This window comes from Salmo trutta, unplaced genomic scaffold (assembly GCF_901001165.1).
Source record: "Salmo trutta unplaced genomic scaffold, fSalTru1.1, whole genome shotgun sequence".
Lineage (NCBI taxonomy): Eukaryota > Metazoa > Chordata > Actinopteri > Salmoniformes > Salmonidae > Salmo > Salmo trutta.
Window position 1 is genome coordinate 158,701 of NW_021822576.1, and position 20,903 is coordinate 179,603.

Below are 20,903 nucleotides of genomic sequence, written 5' to 3' on the forward strand. Positions count from 1 at the left end.
GAGAGAGAGACAGAGAGAGAGAGAGAGAGAGAGAGAGAGACAGATAGAGAGAGAGAGATGTGGCTCAGCGCAGAGAAAGAGAGAGAGAGAGAGAGAGAGACAGATAGAGAGAGAGAGAGACATTTTGAGATAGAGAGATAGAGAGACATAGAGAGATAGAGAGAGATAGAGAGACAGATAGAGATCGAGAGACAGATAGAGAGAGAGACAGACAGATAGAGATAGATAGATAGAGATAGAGAGACAGATAGAGATCGAGAGACAGATAGAGAGAGAGAGACGGATAGAGACAGACAGAGAGAGAGAGACAGATAGAGATCGAGAGACAGATAGAGAGAGAGACAGATAGAGACAGACAGATAGAGAGAGACAGATAGAGATAGAGACAGATAGATAGAGAGGGAGACAGATAGAGATAGAGACAGATAGAGAGAGAGAGAGACTATAGAGATAGAGAGACATATATATATATATAGAGAGAGAGAGAGACAGATAGAGAGAGAGAGAGACAGATAGAGAGAGAGTTTATTTAGGTCATAACAGTATGTTACTATGTGATTTAGGTCAACTACTACTGTGGTCAACTACCCCTTTAATATCAGATACAGTATGTTACTGTGGTCAACTACCCCTTTAATATCAGATACAGTATGTTACTGTGGTCAACTATCCCTTTAATATCACATACAGTATGTTACTGTGGTCAACTACCCCTTTAACATCAGATACAGTATGTTACTGTGGTCAACTATCCCTTTAATATCAGATACAGTATGTTACTGTGGTCAACTATCCCTTTAATATCACATACAGTATGTTACTGTGGTCAACTACCCCTTTAATATCAGATACAGTATGTTACTGTGGTCAACTACCCCTTTAACATCAGATACAGCATGTTACTGTGGTCAACTATCCCTTTAATATCAGATACAGTATGTTACTGTGGTCAACTACCCCTTTAATACCAGATACAGTATGTTACTGTGGTCAACTACCCCTTTAATATCAGATACAGTATGTTACTGTGGTCAACTATCCCTTTAATATCAGATACAGCATGTTACTGTGGTCAACTACCCCTTTAACATCAGATACAGTATGTTACTGTGGTCAACTACCCCTTTAATATCAGATACAGTATGTTACTGTGGTCAACTACCCCTTTAATATCAGATACAGTATGTTACTGTGGTCAACTACCCCTTTAATATCAGATACAGTATGTTACTGTGGTCAACTACCCCTTTAATATCAGATACAGTATGTTCCTGTGTGATTTAGGTCAACTATCCCTTTATAGTGGCAGATGCTCTTTTGGCACAGACACACTCACATACACCAACACACCTAAACACACCAACACACACACACACACACACACACACACACCCACACACACACCACACACACACACACACCCACACACACACACACACACACACACACACACACACACGCACATACACATACACAAATGCGCACACACACACACACACAAACACACACACACACTGATTTCACTTAGTCTCTGTTTCTCTGCTGCCATCTGGGAGCTGTTAGGAGATCTGCAAGCAGTCTGTAGTTACGGTCTGTAGTTACGGTCTGTAGTTACGGTCTGTAGTTACAGTCTGTAGTTACAGTCTGTAGTTACGGTCTCTAGTTACAGTCTGTAGTTACGGTCTGTAGTTACGGTCTGTAGTTACGGTCTGTAGTTACGGTCTCTAGTTACAGTCTGTAGTTACGGTCTGTAGTTACGATCTGTAGTTACTGTCTGTAGTTACGGTCTCTAGTTACGGTCTGTATTTACGGTCTGTAGTTACGATCTGTAGTTACGGTCTGTAGTTATGGTCTGTAGTTACGGTCTGTTGTTACAGTCTGTAGTCGCAGTCTGTAGTCACAGTCTGTAGTTGTAGTCTGTAGTTGTAGTCTGTAGTTACAGTCTGTAGTTACAGTCTGTTTTTACGGTCTGTAGTTACGGTCTGTAGTTACAGTCTGTAGTTGCCATCTGTAGTTACGGTCTGGTGTTACGGTCTGTAGTTACGGTCTGTAGTTACAGTCTGTAGTTACGGTCTGTAGTTACAGTCTGTAGTTACAGTCTGTTGTTACGGTCTGTAGTTGCAGTCTGTAGTTACAGTCTGTAGTTACAGTCTGTAGTTACGGTCTGTTGTTACGGTCTGTAGTTACGGTCTGTAATTACAGTCTGTAGTTACGGTCTGTTGTTACGGGCTGTAGTTACAATCTGTAGTTACGGTCTGTTGTTACAGTCTGTAGTTAAAGTCTGTTGTTACGGTCTGTAGTTACAGTCTGTTGTTACAGTCTGTAGTTACGGTCTGTAGTTGTGGTCTGTAGTTACAGTCTGTAGTTACAGTCTGTAGTTACAGTCTGTAGTTACGGTCTGTTGTTACAGTCTGTAGTTACGGTCTGTAGTTGCAGTCTGTAGTTACGGTCTGTAGTTACAGTCTGTAGTTGCAGTCTGTAGTCGCAGTCTGTAGTTGCAGTCTGTAGTTACGGTCTGTAGTTACAGTCTGTAGTTACGGTCTGTAGTTGCAGTCTGTAGTCGCAGTCTGTAGTTACAGTCTGTAGTCGCAGTCTGTAGTTACAGTCTATAGTTACGGTCTGTAGTTACGGTCTGTAGTTGCAGTCTGTAGTTGCAGTCTGTTGTTGTGGTCTGTAGTTACGGTCTGTAGTTACAGTCTGTAGTTGCAGTCTGTAGTTATAGTCTATAGTTACGGTCTGTAGTTACGGTCTGTAGTTGCAGTCTGTAGTTGCAGTCTGTTGTTGTGGTCTGTAGTTACGGTCTGTAGTTACAGTCTGTAGTTGCAGTCAGGGTTTGTGTCCTAATAAATCTTTCCTTTCTCCCGAAGTGTGCGCTTGTTCACTTCCCTTCCTGCGTTTACAAGGCAATGACTCCCTGAAGCCCTTCCCGACACCAATCCAATGGTTTTAGATGAGTGGGGAGCAGAGTAGACTTCAGGAGGAAGGGAATATGACGACTTGGACTAGGGACTCCTTCCACATTCACAGGATGTAGAATTCAACAGTGGAAGTCAACTTCCTTCCTTCTTGAATTCAACAGTGGATTCGACTTCCTTCTTGAATTCAACAGTGGAGTCGACTTCCTTCTTGAATTCAGCAGTGGAGTCGACTTCCTTCTTGAATTCAGCAGTGGAGTCGACTATCTTCTTGAATTCAACAGTGGAAGTCGACTTCCTTCCTTCTTGAATTCAACAGTGGAGTCGACTTCCTTCTTGAATTCAACAGTGGAGTCGACTTCCTTCTTGAATTCAACAGTGGAGTCGACTTCCTTCTTGAATTCAACAGTGGAGTCGACTTCCTTCTTCCTGTGTGTCCTCTCCCCCTTCCAGATCAGTGTGTTTATGACCCACCTGTCTAACTACGGCAATGATCGTCTGGGTCTGTACACATTCCTCCACCTGGCTGACTTCATCTCTACCTGGACACACCTCCAGCTAGACACTCTACCTCCTCTGCAACTGGCCCAGAGATACTTCACCCTGTTCCCCCAGCAGAGACAGCCTCTCTGGCAGGTAACCTCTAACCTCTAACCTCTAACCTCCTCTACAACTGGCCCAGAGATACTTCACCCTGTTCCCCCAGCAGAGACAGTCTCTCTGGCAGGTAACCTCTAACCTCTAACCTCTAACCTCCTCTACAACTGGCCCAGAGATACTTCACCCTGTTCCCTCAGCAGAGACAGCCTCTCTGGCAGGTAACCTCTAATCTCTAACCTCTAACCTCCTCTACAACTGGCCCAGAGATACTTCACCCTGTTCCCTCAGCAGAGACAGCCTCTCTGGCAGGTAAACTCTAACCTCTAACCTCCTCTACAACTGGCCCAGAGATACTTCACCCTGTTCCCTCAGCAGAGACAGCTTCTCTGGCAGGTAACCTCAAACCTCTAACCTCCTCTACAACTGGCCCAGAGATACTTCACCCTGTTCCCTCAGCAGAGACAAACTCTCTGGCAGGTAATCTCTAACCTCCAACCTCCTCTACAACTGGCCCAGAGATACTTTACCCTGTTCCCTCAGCAGAGACAGCCTCTCTGGCAGGTAATCTCTAACCTCTAACCTCCTCTACAACTGGCCCAGAGATACTTCACCCTGTTCCCTCAGCAGAGACAGCCTCTCTGGCAGGTAACCTCTAACCTCTAACCTCTAACCTCCTCTACAACTGGCCCAGAGATACTTCACCCTGTTCCCTCAGCAGAGACAGCCTCTCTGGCAGGTAACCTCTAACCTCTAACCTCTAACCTCCTCTACAACTGGCCCAGAGATACTTCACCCTGTTCCCTCAGCAGAGACAGCTTCTCTGGCAGGTAACCTCTAACCTCTAACCTCCTCTACAACTGGCCCAGAGATACTTCACCCTGTTCCCTCAGCAGAGACAAACTCTCTGGCAGGTAATCTCTAACCTCCAACCTCCTCTACAACTGGCCCAGAGATACTTTACCCTGTTCCCTCAGCAGAGACAGCCTCTCTGGCAGGTAATCTCTAACCTCTAACCTCCTCTACAACTGGCCCAGAGATACTTCACCCTGTTCCCTCAGCAGAGACAAACTCTCTGGCAGGTAATCTCTAACCTCCAACCTCCTCTACAACTGGCCCAGAGATACTTCACCCTGTTCCCTCAGCAGAGACAGCCTCTCTGGCAGGTAACCTCTAACCTCTAACCTCTAACCTCCTCTACAACTGGCCCAGAGATACTGTGTGTGTGTGTGTGTGTGTGTGTGTGTGTGTGTGTGTGTATGTGTGTGTGTGTGTGTGTGTGTGTGTGTGTGTGTGTGTGTGTAATGTGTGTGTGTGTTTTTGTGTATGTGTGTGTGTGTGTTTTTGTGTGTGTGTGTGTGTGTGTGTATGTGTTTGTAATGTGTGTGTGTAATGTGTGTGTGTGTGTAATGTGTGTGTGTGTGTTTTTGTGTGTGTGTGTGTGTGTGTGTGTGTGTGTGTTTTTGTGTGTGTGTGTGTGTGTGTGTGTGTGTGTGGGTGTGTGTGTGTGTGTGTGTGTGTAATGTGTGTGTGTGTGTGTGTGTGTGTGTGTGTGTGTGTGTGTGTGTGTGTGTGTGTGTGTGTGTGTAGAACCCGTGTGATGACAAGAGACACAGAGACATCTGGTCCAAAGAGAAGACCTGTGATAGGCTGCCCAAGTTTCTCGTCATCGGACCACAGAAGACAGGTACACACACACACACACACACACACACACACACACACACACACACACACACACACACACACACACACACACACACACACACAGTGTATTTTCTATATTAGTAGGTTAAGGTCTGGTCTCAGATTCACAGTGTATTTTCTATATTAGCAGGTTAGGGTCTCAGATTCACAGTGTATTTTCTATATTAGCAGGTTAGGGTCTGGTCTCAGATTCACAGTGTATTTTCTATATTAGCAGGTCAGGGTCTGGTCTCAGATTCACAGTGTATTTTCTATATTAGCAGGTCAGGGTCTCAGATTCACAGTGTATTTTCTATATTAGCAGGTCAGGGTCTGGTCTCAGATTTACAGTGTATTTTCTGTATTAGCAGGTCAGGGTCTCAGATTCACAGTGTATTTTCTATATTAGCAGGTCAGGGTCTGGTCTCAGATTTACAGTGTATTTTCTGCATTAGCAGGTCAGGGTCTCAGATTCACAGTGTATTTTCTATATTAGCAGGTCAGGGTCTGGTCTCAGATTCACAGTGTATTTTCTATATTAGCAGGTCAGGGTCTCAGATTCACAGTGTATTTTCTATATTAGCGGGTCAGGGTCTGGTCTCAGATTTACAGTGTATTTTCTGTATTAGCAGGTTAGGGTCTCAGATTCACAGTGTATTTTCTATATTTGCAGGTTAGGGTCTCAGATTCACAGTGTATTTTCTATATTAGCAGGTCAGGGTCTGGTCTCAGATTCACAGTGTATTTTCTATATTAGCAGGTCAGGGTCTCAGATTCACAGTGTATTTTCTATATTTGCAGGTTAGGGTCTGGTCTCAGATTCACAGTGTATTTTCTAAATAAGCAGTTCAGGGTCTGGACTCAGATTCACAGTGTATTTTCTATATTAGCAGGTTAGGGTCTGGTCTCAGATTCACAGTGTATTTTCTATATTAGCAGGTCAGGGTCTGGTCTCAGATTCTGCATCACTTACACATGAATACACACACACACACACACACACACACACACACACACACACACACACACACACACACACACACACACACACACACACACACACACACACAAAGGTAGTGCACTTAGGCTCCTAGGTACCAGAGTCAAGTCTAGTCCCTGATTGGCCAGGGGGTCGTTGTTAGGGGCCCATAGCGACAGGAGGTGTTTGACCTATAGTAACCCTCAGTGTTCCCTGATGGACAGACTCCTCTGACCTATAGTAACCCTCAGTGTTCCCTGATGGACAGACTCCTCTGACCTGTAGTAACCCTCAGTGTTCCCTGATGGACAGACTCCTCTGACCTATAGTAACCCTCAGTGTTCCCTGATGGACAGACTCCTCTGACCTGTAGTAACCCTCAGTGTTCCCTGATGGACAGACTCCTCTGACCTGTAGTAACCCTCAGTGTTCCCTGATGGACAGACTCCTCTGACCTGTAGTAACCCTCAGTGTTCCCTGATGGACAGACTCCTCTGACCTATAGTAACCCTCAGTGATCCCTGATGGACAGACTCCTCTGTCCTATAGTAACCCTCAGTGTTCCCTGATGGACAGACTCCTCTGACCTGTAGTAACCCTCAGTGTTCCCTGATGGACAGACTCCTCTGACCTATAGTAACCCTCAGTGTTCCCTGATGGACTGATTCCTCTTTTCCAGGAACGACAGCGCTCAGCCTCTTCCTCCTGATGCATCCTTCCATCTCTAGTATCTTCCCCAGCAGCAAGACGTATGAAGAGGTCCAGTTCTTCAACACTAACAACTACCTTCAGGGAATAGACTGGTAATCTATGTTATTATATATCCATGATACAACTACCATCAGGGAATAGACTGGTAATCTATGTTATTATATATCTATGATACAACTACCACCAGGGAATAGACTGGTAATCTATGTTATTATATATCTATGATACAACTACCACCAGGGAATAGACTGGTAATCTATTTTATTATATATCTATGATACAACTACCATCAGGGAATAGACTGGTAATCTATGTTATTATATATCTATGATACAACTACCACCAGGGAATAGACTGGTAATCTATGTTATTATATAACTATGATACAACTACCATCAGGGAATAGACTGGTAATCTATGTTATTATATATCTATGATACAACTACCACCAGGGAATAGACTGGTAATCTACGTTATTATATATCTATGATACAACTACCACCAAGGAATAGACTGGTAATCTATTTTATTATATATCTATGATACAACTACCACCAGGGAATAGACTGGTAATCTATTTTATTGTATATCTATGATACAACTATCACCAGGGAATAGACTGGTAATCTATGTTATTATATATCTATGATACATCTACCACCAGGGAATAGACTGGTAATCTATTTTGTTGTATATCTATGATACAACTATCACCAGGGAATAGACTGGTAATCTATGTTATTATATAACTATGATACAACTACCACCAGGGAATAGACTGGTAATCTACGTTATTATATATCTATGATACAACTACCACCAGGGAATAGACTGGTATTCTATTTTATTATATATCTATGATACAACTACCACCAGGGAATAGACTGGTGATCTATTTTATTATATATCTATGTTACAACTACCACCAGGGAATAGACTGGTAATCTATGTTTCTATATATCTATGATACAACTACCACCAGGGAATAGACTGGTAATCTATGTTTTTATATATCTATGATACAACTACCACCAGGGAATAGACTGGTAATCTATTTTGTTATATATATATATATTATATAACTATGATACAACTACCAACAGGGAATAGACTGGTAATCTATGTCATTATATATCTATGTTACAACTACCACCAGGGAATAGACTGGTAATCTATGTTATTATATATCTATGATTCATCTACCACCAGGGAATAGACTGGTAATCTATGTCATTATATATCTATGTTACAACTACCACCAGGGAATAGACTGGTAATCTATCTTACTATATATCTATGATACAACTACCACCAGGGAATAGACTGGTGATCTATGTTACTATATATCTATGATACAACTACCACCAGGGAATAGACTGGTAATCTATGTTATTATATATCTATGTTATTATACTTCATGTCTAGGTATATGGAGTTGTTCCCGCTCCCGTCTAACGTCACCAGTGACTTCCTGTTTGAGAAGAGCTCTGCCTACTTCCCCTCTGAAGAAGCTCCTCGCCGCGCCGCCGCCCTGCTGCCTAAAGCCAAGATACTGACCGTGCTGATCAACCCTTCAGACAGGGCTTATAGCTGGTACCAGGTACACACACACACACACACACACACACACACACACACCACACACACACACACACACACACACACACACACACACACACACCATCTCTCACACACACACACACCATCTCTCACACACACACACACACACACACACACCATCTCTCACACACACACACACACACACACACCATCTCTCACACACACACACACACACCATCTCTCACACACACACGCACACCATCACGCACACACACACAAACACACACACACACACACACCATCTCTCACACACACACACACACCATCTTTCACACACACCACACACACACACACACACACACACACACACACACACACACACACACACACCATCTCTCACACACACACACACACCATCTTTCACACACACACACACACACACACACACACACACACACACACACCATCTCTCACACACACACACACACACCATCTCTCTCACACACACACACACACACCATCTCTCTCACACACACACACACACACACACACCATCTCTCACACACACACACACACACCATCTCTCACACACACACACACACCATCACGCACACACACACACACAAACACACACACACACACACACACCATCTCTCACACACACACACACACACACACACACCATCTTTCACTCACACACACACCACACACACACACACACACACACACACACACACACACACACACACACACACACACACACACACACACACACACACACACACCATCTCTCACACACACACACACACCATCTTTCACACACACACACACACACACACACACACACACACACACACACACACACACACACACACACCATCTCTCACACACACACACACCATCTTTCACATACACACACACACACACACACACACCATCTCTCACACACACACACACCATCTTTCACACACACACACACACACACACACACACACACACACACACTGACCGTAACACACACACACACACACAAACACTCCTATTCAACTGATGAGCTGAAATTGGAATTGTATTGGCCAAACCCCAACAGGATGTAGAATTTTGAGTTAGAGTTTGAGTGACAGGAAGTGTTTCATTACATCTGGCAGGTCACACTTCCAGATATCAAATAATATATATTATTTATGTATTTATTTATTTATTTAAACCTTTTATTTAACTAGGCAAGTCAGTTCATAAGAACAAATTCTTATTTACAATGACGGTCTACAACACTTTTCTCTGGAAACAATGTTGATATTGTCTTTTAATAACTTTAGTGCTTAGAATAGACTGTTATTTATCCAACATCCAGGTCATTTCGTTGGCCTCGTTTTCAAACATCTAATGCATTCTGGGAAATGTAGTATTTCTCCCCAACCCCCTCCCTGCATATTGAACAAAATGTATCAGTAATTCATGAAATGTAACAACTTCAAATATTCACATACAGGTTTTGTCAACTGTTTCATGTGCATGTATATAATGTTTTGATGTTTTATGTACAAAATATACAATGAGTGGTCAAAACATTAGGAACACCTGAAGTTTCCATGACATAGACTGACCAGGTGAATCCAGGTGAAAGCTACGATCCCTTATTGATGTCCACTTGTTAAATCCACTTCAATCAGTGTAGATGAAAGGGGCCGGAGACAAGTTAAAGAAGGATTTTTAAAGCATTGAGGCATGGATTGTGTAATGTGTGCCGTTCAGAGGGTGAATGGGCAAGACAACAGATTGAAGTGTCTTTGAACGGGGTATGGTAGTAGGTACCAGGTGCACCGGTTTGAGTCAAGAACTGCAACGCTGCTGGGTTTTTCCCGTGTGTATCAAGAATGGTCCACCACCCAAAGGACAAACTGTGGGGAAGCGTTGGAGTCAATATGGGCCAGCATCCCTGTGGATCGCTTTCCACATCTTGTAGAGGTCCCTGACCCGACGAATCGAGGCTGTTCTGAGGGCAACTAAGTATCAGGAAGGTGTTCTTAATGTTTTGTTCACTCAGTGTTTGTTTATCAGTATCAGGAAGGTGTTCTTAATGTTTTGTTCACTCAGTGTTTGTTTATCAGTATCAGGAAGGTGTTCTTAATGTTTTGTTCACTCAGTGTTTGTTTATCAGTATCAGGAAGGTGTTCTTAATGTTTTGTTCACTCAGTGTTTATCAGTATCAGGAAGGTGTTCTTAATGTTTTGTTCACTCAGTGTTTATCAGTATCATGAAGGTGTTCTTAAGTGTTTATGTTTCACTCAGTGTTTGTTTATCAGTATCAGGAAGGTGTTCTTAATGTTTTGTTCACTCAGTGTTTATCAGTATCAGGAAGGTGTTCTTAATGTTTGTTCACTCAGTGTTTGTTTATCAGTATCAGGAAGGTGTTCTTAATGTTTTGTTCACTCAGTGTTTGTTTATCAGTATCAGGAAGGTGTTCTTAATGTTTTGTTCACTCAGTGTTTATCAGTATCATGAAGGTGTTCTTAATGTTTTGTTCACTCAGTGTTTGTTTATCAGTATCAGGAAGGTGTTCTTAATGTTTTGTTCACTCAGCATTCATCAGATTCAGTATCCTATTTACTATTTTAATTCAAATTCAAGAATTGTGTGTGTGTGTGTGTGTGTGTGTGTGTGTGTGTTTGTGTGTGTGTGTGTGTATTTCAGCACCAGAAGGCTCTCGAGGAACGAACCGGATCCTTCTACGATGTTATCAGCGCTCAACGCGGGGCGCCGTCCGACATCCGATCTCTCCAGAACCGCTGTCTCACCCCAGGACTCTACAATACACACCTGGAAAGGTGGTTAAAACACTACCCTGTTGACCAGGTAACACCAGGACTCTACTATAGACACCTAGAGAGATGGTTAACACCCCAGGACTCTACTATAGACACCTAGAGAGATGGTTAACACACCAGGACTCTACTATAGACACCTAGAGAGATGGTTAACACACCAGGACTCTACTATAGACACCTAGAGAGATGGTTAACACCCCAGGACTCTACTATAGACACCTAGAGAGATGGTTAACACTCCAGGACTCTACTATAGACAACTAGAGAGATGGTTAACACCCCAGGACTCTACTATAGACACCTGGAGAGATGGTTAACACACCAGGACTCTACTATAGACACCTAGAGAGATGGTTAACACACCAGGACTCTACTATAGACACCTAGAGAGATGGTTAACACCTCAGGACTCTACTATAGACACCTAGAGAGATGGTTACCACCCCAGGACTCTACTATATACACCTAGAGAGATGGTTAACACCTCAGGACTCTACTATAGACACCTAGAGAGATGGTTAACACCTCAGGACTCTACTATAGACACCTAGAGAGATGGTTAACACTCCAGGACTCTACTATAGACACCTAGAGAGATGATTAACACCTCAGGACTCTACTATAGACACCTAGAGAGATGGTTAACACCCCAGGACTCTACTATAGACACCTAGAGAGATGGTTAACACCCCAGGACTCTACTATAGACACCTAGAGAGATGGTTAACACTCCAGGACTCTACTATAGACACCTAGAGAGATGATTAACACCTCAGGACTCTACTATAGACACCTAGAGAGATGGTTAACACCCCAGGACTCTACTTTAGACACCTAGAGAGATGGTTAACACCCCAGGACTCTACTATAGACAGCTAGAGAGATGGTTAACACCTCAGGACTCTACTATAGACACCTAGAGAGATGGTTAACACTCCAGGACTCTACTATAGACACCTAGAGAGATGGTTACCACCTCAGGACTCTACTATAGACACCTAGAGAGATGGTTAACAAACCAGGACTCTACTATAGACACCTAGAGAGATGGTTAACACCCCAGGACTCTACTATAGACACCTAGAGAGATGGTTAACACACCAGGACTCTACTATAGACACCTAGAGAGATGGTTAACACACCAGGACTCTACTATAGACACCTAGAGAGATGGTTAACACACCAGGACTCTACTATAGACACCTAGAGAGATGGTTAACACTCCAGGACTCTACTATAGACACCTAGAGAGATGGTTAACACCCCAGGACTCTACTATAGACACCTGGAGAGATGGTTAACACACCAGGACTCTACTATAGACACCTAGAGAGATGGTTAACACACCAGGACTCTACCATAGACACCTAGAGAGATGGTTAACACCTCAGGACTCTACTATAGACACCTAGAGAGATGGTTAACACTCCAGGACTCTACTATAGACACCTAGAGAGATGGTTACCACCTCAGGGCTCTACTATAGACACCTAGAAAGATGGTTAACACCTCAGGACTCTACTATAGACACCCAGAGAGATGGTTAACACCCCAGGACTCTACTATAGACACCTAGAGAGATGGTTAACACACCAGGACTCTACTATAGACACCCAGAGAGATGGTTAACACCTCAGGACTCTACTATAGACACCTAGAGAGATGGTTACCACCTCAGGACTCTACTATAGACACCTAGAGAGATGGTTACCACCTCAGGACTCTACTATAGACACCTAGAGAGATGGTTAACACACCAGGACTCTACTATAGACACCTAGAGAGATGGTAAACACACCCAGGACTCTATTATAGACACCTAGAGAGATGGTTAACACCTCAGGACTCTACAATACACACCTAGAGAGATGGTTAACACCCCAGGACTCTACTATAGACACCTAGAGAGATGGTTAACACCTCAGGACTCTAATATAGACACCTAGAGAGATGGTTAACACCTCAGGACTCTACTATAGACACCTAGAGAGATGGTTAACACACCAGGACTCTACTATAGACACCTAGAGAGATGGTTAACACCTCAGGACTCTACGATAGACACCTAGAGAGATGGCTAACACCTCAGGACTCTACTATAGACACCTAGAGAGATGGCTAACACCTCAGGACTCTACTGTAGACACCTAGAGAGATGGTTAACACCTCAGGACTCTACTATAGACACCTAGAGAGATGGTTAACACCCCAGGATTCTACTATAGACACCTAGAGAGATGGTTAACACACCAGGACTCTACTATAGACACCTAGAGAGATGGTTAACACCTCAGGACTCTACTATAGACACCTAGAGAGATGGTTAACACACCAGGACTCTACTCTAGACACCTAGAGAGATGGTTAACACACCAGGACTCTACTCTAGACACATAGAGAGATGGTTAACACCTCAGGACTCTACTATAGACACCTAGAGAGATGGTTAACACACCAGGACTCTACTATAGACACCTAGAGAGGTGGTTAACACACCAGAATTCTACTATAGAGACCTAGAGAGATGGTTAACAACTCAGGACTCTACTATAGACACCTAGAGAGATGGTTAACACACCATCTTCAACAGAACATGTCAGGCTGATGGCTGATGGCTTATGGCTGATGGCATATGGCTTATGGCCGATGGCATATGGCTGATGGCATATGGCGGATGGCATATGGCTGATGGTTGACTGCTGATGGCATATGGTTGATGGCTAATTGGCTCATGGCTGATGGCTAATTGGCTAATGGCTGACGGCTGATGGCATATTCTGAGTCAGTTACCGACAGTGAACACGTTACACCCCTTGTTTTTCTTGCAATTCAGTGTCGTATTTCCTTTATTGGACTTGAAATGTAAACTGAAATGTTGCTCAATTCAACAAAAGAGAGTTAAGGGACTGTCTTAAAACTGCAACGCCTTCTTTTGCATGTTCAAAAATTCAGAGACCACAAAAATTAGTTTTACATTTTTTGACTGTCTCTTTTTAAACGTTTTAATTGAAACTACATGTAGAAAAAAAAACTTCCTTAAACCTCTCTAGGGTCTTTGGGACGAAATCGTCCCACCTACGTAACAGCCATTGGAATCCTGTGGCGCGTTATTCAAATACCTTAGAAATGCTATTACTTCAATTTCTCAAACATATGACTATTTTACACCATTTTAAAGACAAGACTCAACCTGTTAGGGTATTGGGGGCAGTATTTTCACGGCTGGATAAAAAAATGTACCCGATTTAATCTGGTTACTAATCCTACCCAGTAACTACAATATGCATATACTTATTATATATGAATAGAAAACACCCTAAAGTTTCAAAAACTGTTTGAATGGTGTCTGTGAGTATAACAGAACTCATTTGGCAGGCAAAACCCTGAGACAGATTCTGACAGGAAGTGGATACCTGATGTGTTGAATTGACTTTAAGCCTATACCATTGAAAAACAAAGGGAAGGAGGAATATTTTGGCACTTCCTATTGCTTCCACAAGATGTCCCCAGCCTTTACAAAGTGTTTTGAGTCTTCTACAGTGAGATCTGACTGAAGAAGAGCGTTGGAACGGCGATGGCCCATTAGACACCTGGCGCGCGAGTTGATGGTGGGTACTCTCATTCCGAAACGTTTTAAAAGAGAACCCAATGGTCCGCCTTGAATTTTATTCATGTTCTGGTTAAAAAAGGCCCTAATGATTTATGCGATACAACGTTTGACATGTTTGAACGAACGAAAATATATTTTTTTCCGTTCTTGAAGTGAAGTGAAGTCCGGCTGGCTTAGATCATGTGCTACAACACGGAGGTTTTTGGACATAAATGATGAGCTTTTTTGAACAAAACTACATTCGTTATGGACCTGGGATTCTTTGGAAGTGACATCTGATGAAGAGAATCAAAGGTAATGGATTATTTACATAGTATTTTCGATTTTAGATCTCTCCAACATGGCGGTTAGTCTGTATCGCAATGCGTATTTTTCTGGGCGCAGTGCTCAGATTATTGCAAAGTGTGATTTCCCAGTAAGGTTAATTTTAAATCTGGCAAGTCCATTGCGTTCAAGAGATGTAAATCTATAATTCTTTGAATGACAATATAATATTTTACCAATGTTTTCTAATATTAATTAATTATTTTGTTGTGATGACTTGACTGCCGGTATTGGAGGGAAACGATTTCCTGAACATCAACGCCATAGTAAAACACTGTTTTTAGATATAAATATGAACTTGATAGAACTAAAAATGCATGCATTGTCTAACATAATGTCCTAGGAGTGTCATCTGATGGAGATTGTAAAAGGTTAGTGCATAATTTTAGCTGATTTTATGGTTTTGGTGACGCCTGTCTTTGAAATGACAATACAATACACACAGCTATTGTCAATGTACTCTCCTAACATAACCTAACTTTATGCTTTCGCCGTAAAACCTTTTTGAAATCGGAAAACGTGGTTAGATTAAGGAGATGTTTATCTTTCAAAGGGTGCCAGATAGTTGTATGTTTGAAAAACTTGAATTTTGACATTTATTTGGTTTCAAATTTGCCGCTCTTGAAATGCACCTGCTGTTGATAGGGTGCGCCACGGGTGGCACGCTAACGTCCCACATAGCCCCAAGAAGTTTTAATCTAACCACACTGTCCGATTTCAAAAAGGCTTTACAACGAAAGCAAACCATTAGATTATGTCAGCAGAGTACCCAGCCAGAAATAATCAGACACCCATTTTTCAAGCTAGCATATAATGTCACAAAAACCCAGAAGACAGCTAAATGCAGCACTAACCTTTGATGATCTTCATCAGATGACAACCCTAGGACATTATGTTATACAATACATGCATGTTTTGTTCAATCAAGTTCATATTTATATCAAAAACCAGCTTTTTACATTAGCATGTGACGTTCAGAACTAGCATACCCCCAGCAAACTTCCGGTGAATTTACTAAAAATGTACTAAATTACTCACGATAAACGTTCACAAAAAGCATAACAATTATTTTAAGAATTATAGATACAGAACTCCTCTATGCACTCGATATGTCCGATTTTAAAATAGCTTTTCGGTGAAAGCACATTTTGCAATTTTCTAAGTAGATAGCCCGGCATCACAGGGCTAGCTATTTAGACACCCAGCAAGTTTAGCCTTCACCAAACTCCGATTTACTATTAGAAAAGTTTGATTACCTTTGGTGATCTTCGTCAGAATGCACTCCCAGGACTTCTACTTCAATAACAAATGTTGGTTTGGTCCCAAATAATCCATAGTTATATCCAAATAGCGGCGTTTTGTTCGTGCGTTCAAGACACTATCCGAAGTGTAAATAAGGGTCACGCGCACGACGCATTTCGTGACAAAAAATGTCTAAATATTCCATTACCGTACTTCGAAGCATGTCAACCGCTGTTTAAAATAAATTTTTATGCCATTTTTCTCGTAAAAAAGCTATAATATTCCGACCGGGAATCTGCGTTTAGGTAAAAAGACGAAAGAAAATAAAGCACGGGGTCGACTCGTGCACTTGCCTAAGCCCATTGTCCTCTGATCGGCCACTTGCCAAACGCAATAATGTGTTTCAGCCTGGGGCTGCCTCGATATCATTCAGCTTTTTCCCGGGCTCTGAGAGCCTATGGGAGCCATAGGAAGTGTCACGTTACAGCAAAGATCCTCAGTCTTCAATAAAAAGAGCCAAGATGAACAAGAACTTGTCAGACAGGCCACTTCCTGTTCAGAATCTTCTCAGGTTTTTGCGTGCCATATGAGTTCTGTTATACTCACAGACACCATTCAAACAGTTTTAGAAACTTTAGGGTGTTTTCTATCCAAAGCCAATAATTATATGCATATTCTAGTTTCTGGGCAGCAGTAGTAACCAGATTAAATCGGGTACGTTTTTTATCCGGCCGTGTAAATACTGCCCACAACCCCCAACAGGTTAAAACAAATAACTTCCACCCCATGTAACGTGCTCGAATTCACCCATCTGTTATTGGACCAGGGGACTTCACCTATACAATCCACATACACCCATCTGTTATTGGACCAGGGGACTTCACCTCTACAATCCACATACACCCATCTGTTATTGGACCAGGAGACTTCACCTCTACAATCTACGTACACCCATCTGGACCAGGAGACTTCACCTCTACAATCCACATACACCCATCTGTTATTGGACCAGGAGACTTCACCTCTACAATCTACATACACCCATCTGGACCAGGGGACTTCACCTCTACAATCTACATACACCCATCTGTTATTGGACCAGGGGACTTCACCTCTACAATCTACATACACCCATCTGGACCAGGGGACTTCACCTCTACAATCTACATACACCCATCTGTTATTGGACCAGGAGACTTCACCTCTACAATCCACATACACCCATCTGTTATTGGACCAGGGGACTTCACCTCTACAATCTACATACACCCATCTGGACCAGGGGACTTCACCTCTACAATCTACATACACCCATCTGTTATTGGACCAGGAGACTTCACCTATACAATCTACATACACCCATCTGTTATTGGACCAGGAGACTTCACCTATAAAATCTACATACACCCATCTGTTATTGGACCAGGGGACTTCACCTCTACAATCCACATACACCCATCTGTTATTGGACCAGGGGACTTCTCCTCTATAATCTACATACACCCATCTGGACCAGGGGACTTCACCTCTACAATCTACATACACCCATCTGGACCAGGGGACTTCACCTCTACAATCTACATACACCCATCTGGACCAGGAGACTTCACCTCTACAATCTACATACACCCATCTGTTATTGGACCTTCACCTCTACAATCTACATACACCCATCTGTTATTGGACCAGTGGACTTCACCTCTACAATCTACATACACCCATCTGTTATTGGACCAGGGGACTTCACCTCTACAATCTACATACACCCATCTGGACCAGGAGACTTCACCTCTACAATCTACATACACCCATCTGGACCAGGAGACTTCACCTCTACAATCTACATACACCCATCTGGACCAGGGGACTTCACCTCTACAATCTACATACACCCATCTGGACCAGGAGACTTCACCTCTACAATCTACATACACCCATCTGTTATTGGACCAGGGGACTTCACCTCTACAATCTACATACACCCATCTGTTATTGGACCTTCACCTCTACAATCTACATACACCCATCTGTTATTGGACCAGGGGACTTCACCTCTACAATCTACATACACCCATCTGGACCAGGGGACTTCACCTCTACAATCTACATACACCCATCTGTTATTGGACCAGGGGACTTCACCTCTACAATCTACATACACCCATCTGTTATTGGACCTTCACCTCTACAATCTACATACACCCATCTGTTATTGGACCTTCACCTCTACAATCTACATACACCCATCTGTTATTGGACCAGTGGACTTGTGTATTGTTCACAAGTGGCTCTTTTATCCCCCCTCCTCTCCCCTGTAACTATTCCCCAGGTCGTTGCTATAAATGAGAATGTGTTCTCAGTCAAACTTACCTGGTAAAATAACGGTAAAATAAATTTAAAATAAAATAATAAATATTGTAATGTACCAACATCTAATAGGGATCCTAATCTAGTAAGGACTGTGTGTGTGTGTGTGTGTGTGTGTGTGTGTGTGTGTGTGTGTGTGTGTGTGTGTGTGTGTGTGTGTGTGTGTGTGTGTGTGTGTGTGTGTGTGTGTGTGTAGCTGATGATTATAGATGGACAGCAGTTGAGGAGAGATCCAGCAGCAGTGATGGATGAGGTCCAGAAGTTCCTGGGAGTTACTCCTCACTACAACTACACACGGACTCTCAAGTACGTCTCTCTCACACACACACACACACACACACACACACACACACACACACACACACACACACACACACACACACACACACACACACAGACACACACACACACACAAACACACACACACACACACACACACACACAGACACACACACACACAGACACACACACACAGACACAGACACACACACACACAAACACACACACCCTCTCTCTCACCCTCTCTCTCTCTCTCACCATCTCCAGGTTTGACCAGCAGACGGGTTTGTGGAGTCAGCTTTTAGAAGGGGGGAAGACTAAGTGTTTGTGGAGTAAAGGACAGGAATACCCTCCTATGGAACCAGAGGTAACACACACACACATACCACACACACTATACCACACACACTATACCACACACACACTGACACACACACACACACACACACACACTATACCACACACACTATACCACACACACACTGACACACACACACACTATACCACACACACTATACCACACACACACTGACACACACACACACTATACCACACACACTATACCACACACACACTGACACACACACACACACACTGACACACACACACACTATACCACACACACTATACCACACACACACACACACACTGACACACACACACTGACACACACACACACTGACACACACACACACACTGACACACACACACACACACTGACACCACACACACTGACACACACACACACACTGACACACACACACACACTGACACACACAACCACAGTCATACCAGAGGTAACACACACACATACCACACACACTATACCACATACACCATACCACACAAAGAGGGACAGAAAGAAGATTTGAGGAAACCTTTTATCTACCATTCCCTCCCCTCCCCTCCCCCTCTCTCTCTCTCTCTCTCTCTCTCTCTCTCTCTTCCTCTCTCTCTCTCGCTCTCTCTCTCTTCCTCTCTCCTCTCTCCTCTCTCTCTCTCTCTCTCTTCCTCTCTCTCTCTCTCTCTCTCTCTCTCTCTCTCTCTCCCTTTGTCTCTAGGCACGGTCCTACCTGTCCAGGTACTATAGGGAACACAACATAGACCTGTCCAAGCTGCTCCACCGGCTGGGTCAGCCTCTCCCCTCCTGGCTCAGGGAGGAACTACAGAAGGTCAGTTAACCTCTAAACTCTACCAGCAGCCCAGGTTCGTTGGTCAGGTGTTAAGGGTCGGGGGACCATTAAGAGGAAGCAGGCGTGACCTTTCTGTGACCTCCCAAGCCCGTGGTGAACCCGAGGATGGAAGAGAGATCATGAACTATGAACTATGAACTCTGTCCTGGCTTGACCTCACAGAGGAGAAGAGACACTAGATCACTGATGTATGGAAGGATTACTGGATATCTTGGTCTCTGAACTCTGAAAGAGATAACTGGACAGATTAATGGATAGTCTCTCTGAACTCAGAGAGATAACTGGACAGAATTATGGATAGTCTCTGAACTCAGAGAGATAACTGGGCAGATGAATGGATAGTCTCTCTGAACTCAGAGAGATAACTGGACAGATGGTAGGATAGTCTCTCTGAACTCAGAGAGATAACTAGACAAATGAATGGATAGTCTCTGAACTCAGAGAGATAACTGGACAGATGAATGGACACAGATATCACACCACCCCCTCTATACTCCTGGTCTGAGCCTCATAGACTGATGCTGGGTCTGTTGCCAGTAAAACTAGGGTCTGTTGTCAGTAACACTAGGGCTGGGTCTGTTGTCAGTAACACTAGGGCTGGGTCTGTTGTCA

The 20,903-nt window shown here is 43.2% G+C and overlaps 1 protein-coding gene across 1 annotated transcript; it reads left to right on the plus strand.

Moving 5' to 3' along the window:
- Positions 1 to 2,950: 2,950 nt before the first annotated feature.
- LOC115182768 (bifunctional heparan sulfate N-deacetylase/N-sulfotransferase 3-like) lies at positions 2,951 to 20,522 on the plus strand. The gene is made up of 9 exons (XM_029744216.1): positions 2,951 to 2,966; positions 3,325 to 3,551; positions 5,103 to 5,199; positions 6,857 to 6,980; positions 8,314 to 8,488; positions 11,143 to 11,304; positions 19,016 to 19,125; positions 19,366 to 19,465; positions 20,160 to 20,522. Exons 1-9 carry the CDS (start codon positions 2,951 to 2,953, stop codon positions 20,277 to 20,279), a joined length of 1,131 nt encoding a protein of 376 aa, XP_029600076.1. The 3' UTR covers positions 20,280 to 20,522.
- Positions 20,523 to 20,903: the final 381 nt, after the last annotated feature.